The following is a 1897-nucleotide window of genomic DNA, read 5'->3' on the forward strand; positions in this document are numbered from 1 at the left end:
TTATATATAATTAGTCCGTCTTATTGAATTCCAAGCACAAACAAGGTGTTTCTAGAATGTACATTACATGTATGGTAGCATTGATATTATAGCATAAACATAAAGAATAGACTAATACAATATTTCAATATCTAAAAAGATCCAACTATCGAATCAAACTAAGAAAGAAATACATTGGCGAATGGGATATCACTTAAAATCCCATAGTTCTTGAAACATTCTAAATCATTAATCATAATCTCCTTCCAAACCAATGTAGTTAATGATTCTGTGTCCTTAGGTGATGATGGATCTTTTTCCAACGAGGGGTTAGTTTGGACATTTGTAATAGTCAAAGGGTTGTCTAGTAAATTGTGATATATTTTAGAATCTTTACGATCAAGGACACCTCCATGGTGTGAGAAAGTGTTTGAAGGTGAGCATGTGTGATAGCCAAAATATGTGATGTGCAACATGTTTGTTTCATCTTCCAACTTTTGAACTTGTTTTAAAGCTTTGCACCCAAGAACATGTTTGTGTGTACATCTGAAGTAACATCTACAAAAGCAAAATATGATAGATTTAAAATTAAAAATATGTTATAATGTCTTAAAGTATCATTTTAAAAATCGATACAATATATTAAAATAATTAAAAAGGATTACTACCGTGGGAATTTCGAGTTGAGGATCTCTTTTTGACCATATTTTCTCCATGAATAACCATCTTCAATCGTACAACTAGTTTTGACCCTTGAATCTATGGTCCTATAAATTTTAATCAAGCAGGAACAAATTTGTTAACATAATAAATGCACGTTATAAAAGAGAAAATATTCTTAGCTAGCAACTAGGAGTTACTAACAAAGAGGTTTTGAGTTCTATTCTAGACATATATTAACCTGTCGTTCTAAAAAAAATACATCAAGTATTTGCATATTTGTAATCAAACTTGTATGTACCTCCTCTTGTAAGAACCTCTTCGTTTCCTTACTCCTAGCGTCAGGTCCTTCCCAGTTTCCTCGGAGCAAAATTTTGGTACCCAGTCAAGGGAGCAAGCCAACCCCATATGGGGACTCACCGGAACCCTACAAAACTTGCCGGTATGGAAAGAGTTCAATACTAAAAGGCTGTCGACGAAAGATTTCATTATTTCCATCATAATATTATCCACAGAAACTGACCCATCGTTATCAACTTTCCGGCGAAGTAAATTTTGCAGCATCTTTGCATAATTTCTTCCTCTAATTAGGATTTCAACCACTTTTTCCTTGCTTTCATCCATTCCAAATAAGATACTGCAATTGAGAAAGTTAGTTATGAAGAATGAGTTTAATGTAGTATGTGAACTCAGAGGATTAGACGTTTATTTATGGTGTGTATTATAGAGAGATATTGGGTCATGTAAGTCAGTGGCGGACCTTAGTGGAGTATTTGGGGTCCCGACCCACCGCTCAATTTCCAGCGCGTAGTGTAATTTTTTTTTCCTATTAGGTGCACCGGCTTGAAGTACAGTCTGTGTCCACCACTGATGTAAGTCAACATAGAAAAAGCGTTGTAAAACAGGGGATTCTATACGCACATGTTAAAACCATTTGTAAAAAGTCAAAATCACCCATCAATTAAATAAAATAAAATAAATATTAAAAATGTAATAATTATTTGTCAACAATAGATACTTAACGTTTTTATCACCTTTGAATTTTGATCCAATTGAATATTTTAATTTTATATGTATTTATTTTTCTTTAGATATCAATTTTTACGTCAGCCTCAATACTACTATTTTTGGGTTTTAACACTTATTCTGTGTATTTTACCTTTTATTAATTCATGTCATAATCTTTAAATATTTTTTTTTTATAATAAAAAACTAATTGTGAGACCTATGTATTAAATGACTTTATATATATATATAT

At 31.8% G+C, this 1897-nt stretch overlaps 1 protein-coding gene across 1 annotated transcript; it reads right to left on the reverse strand.

Moving 5' to 3' along the window:
* LOC111883782 (probable WRKY transcription factor 70) lies at nt 1-1338 on the reverse strand. The gene is made up of 4 exons (XM_023880101.3): nt 1163-1338; nt 941-1066; nt 648-746; nt 1-537 (listed from the first exon to the last, which is right to left on the reverse strand). Exons 1-4 carry the CDS (start codon nt 1261-1263, stop codon nt 159-161), a joined length of 705 nt encoding a protein of 234 aa, XP_023735869.1. The 5' UTR covers nt 1264-1338; the 3' UTR covers nt 1-158.
* Between the last annotated feature and the right edge of the window lie 559 nt (nt 1339-1897).

The sequence above is a fragment of the Lactuca sativa genome, chromosome 2, assembly GCF_002870075.4.
Source record: "Lactuca sativa cultivar Salinas chromosome 2, Lsat_Salinas_v11, whole genome shotgun sequence".
Lineage (NCBI taxonomy): Eukaryota > Viridiplantae > Streptophyta > Magnoliopsida > Asterales > Asteraceae > Lactuca > Lactuca sativa.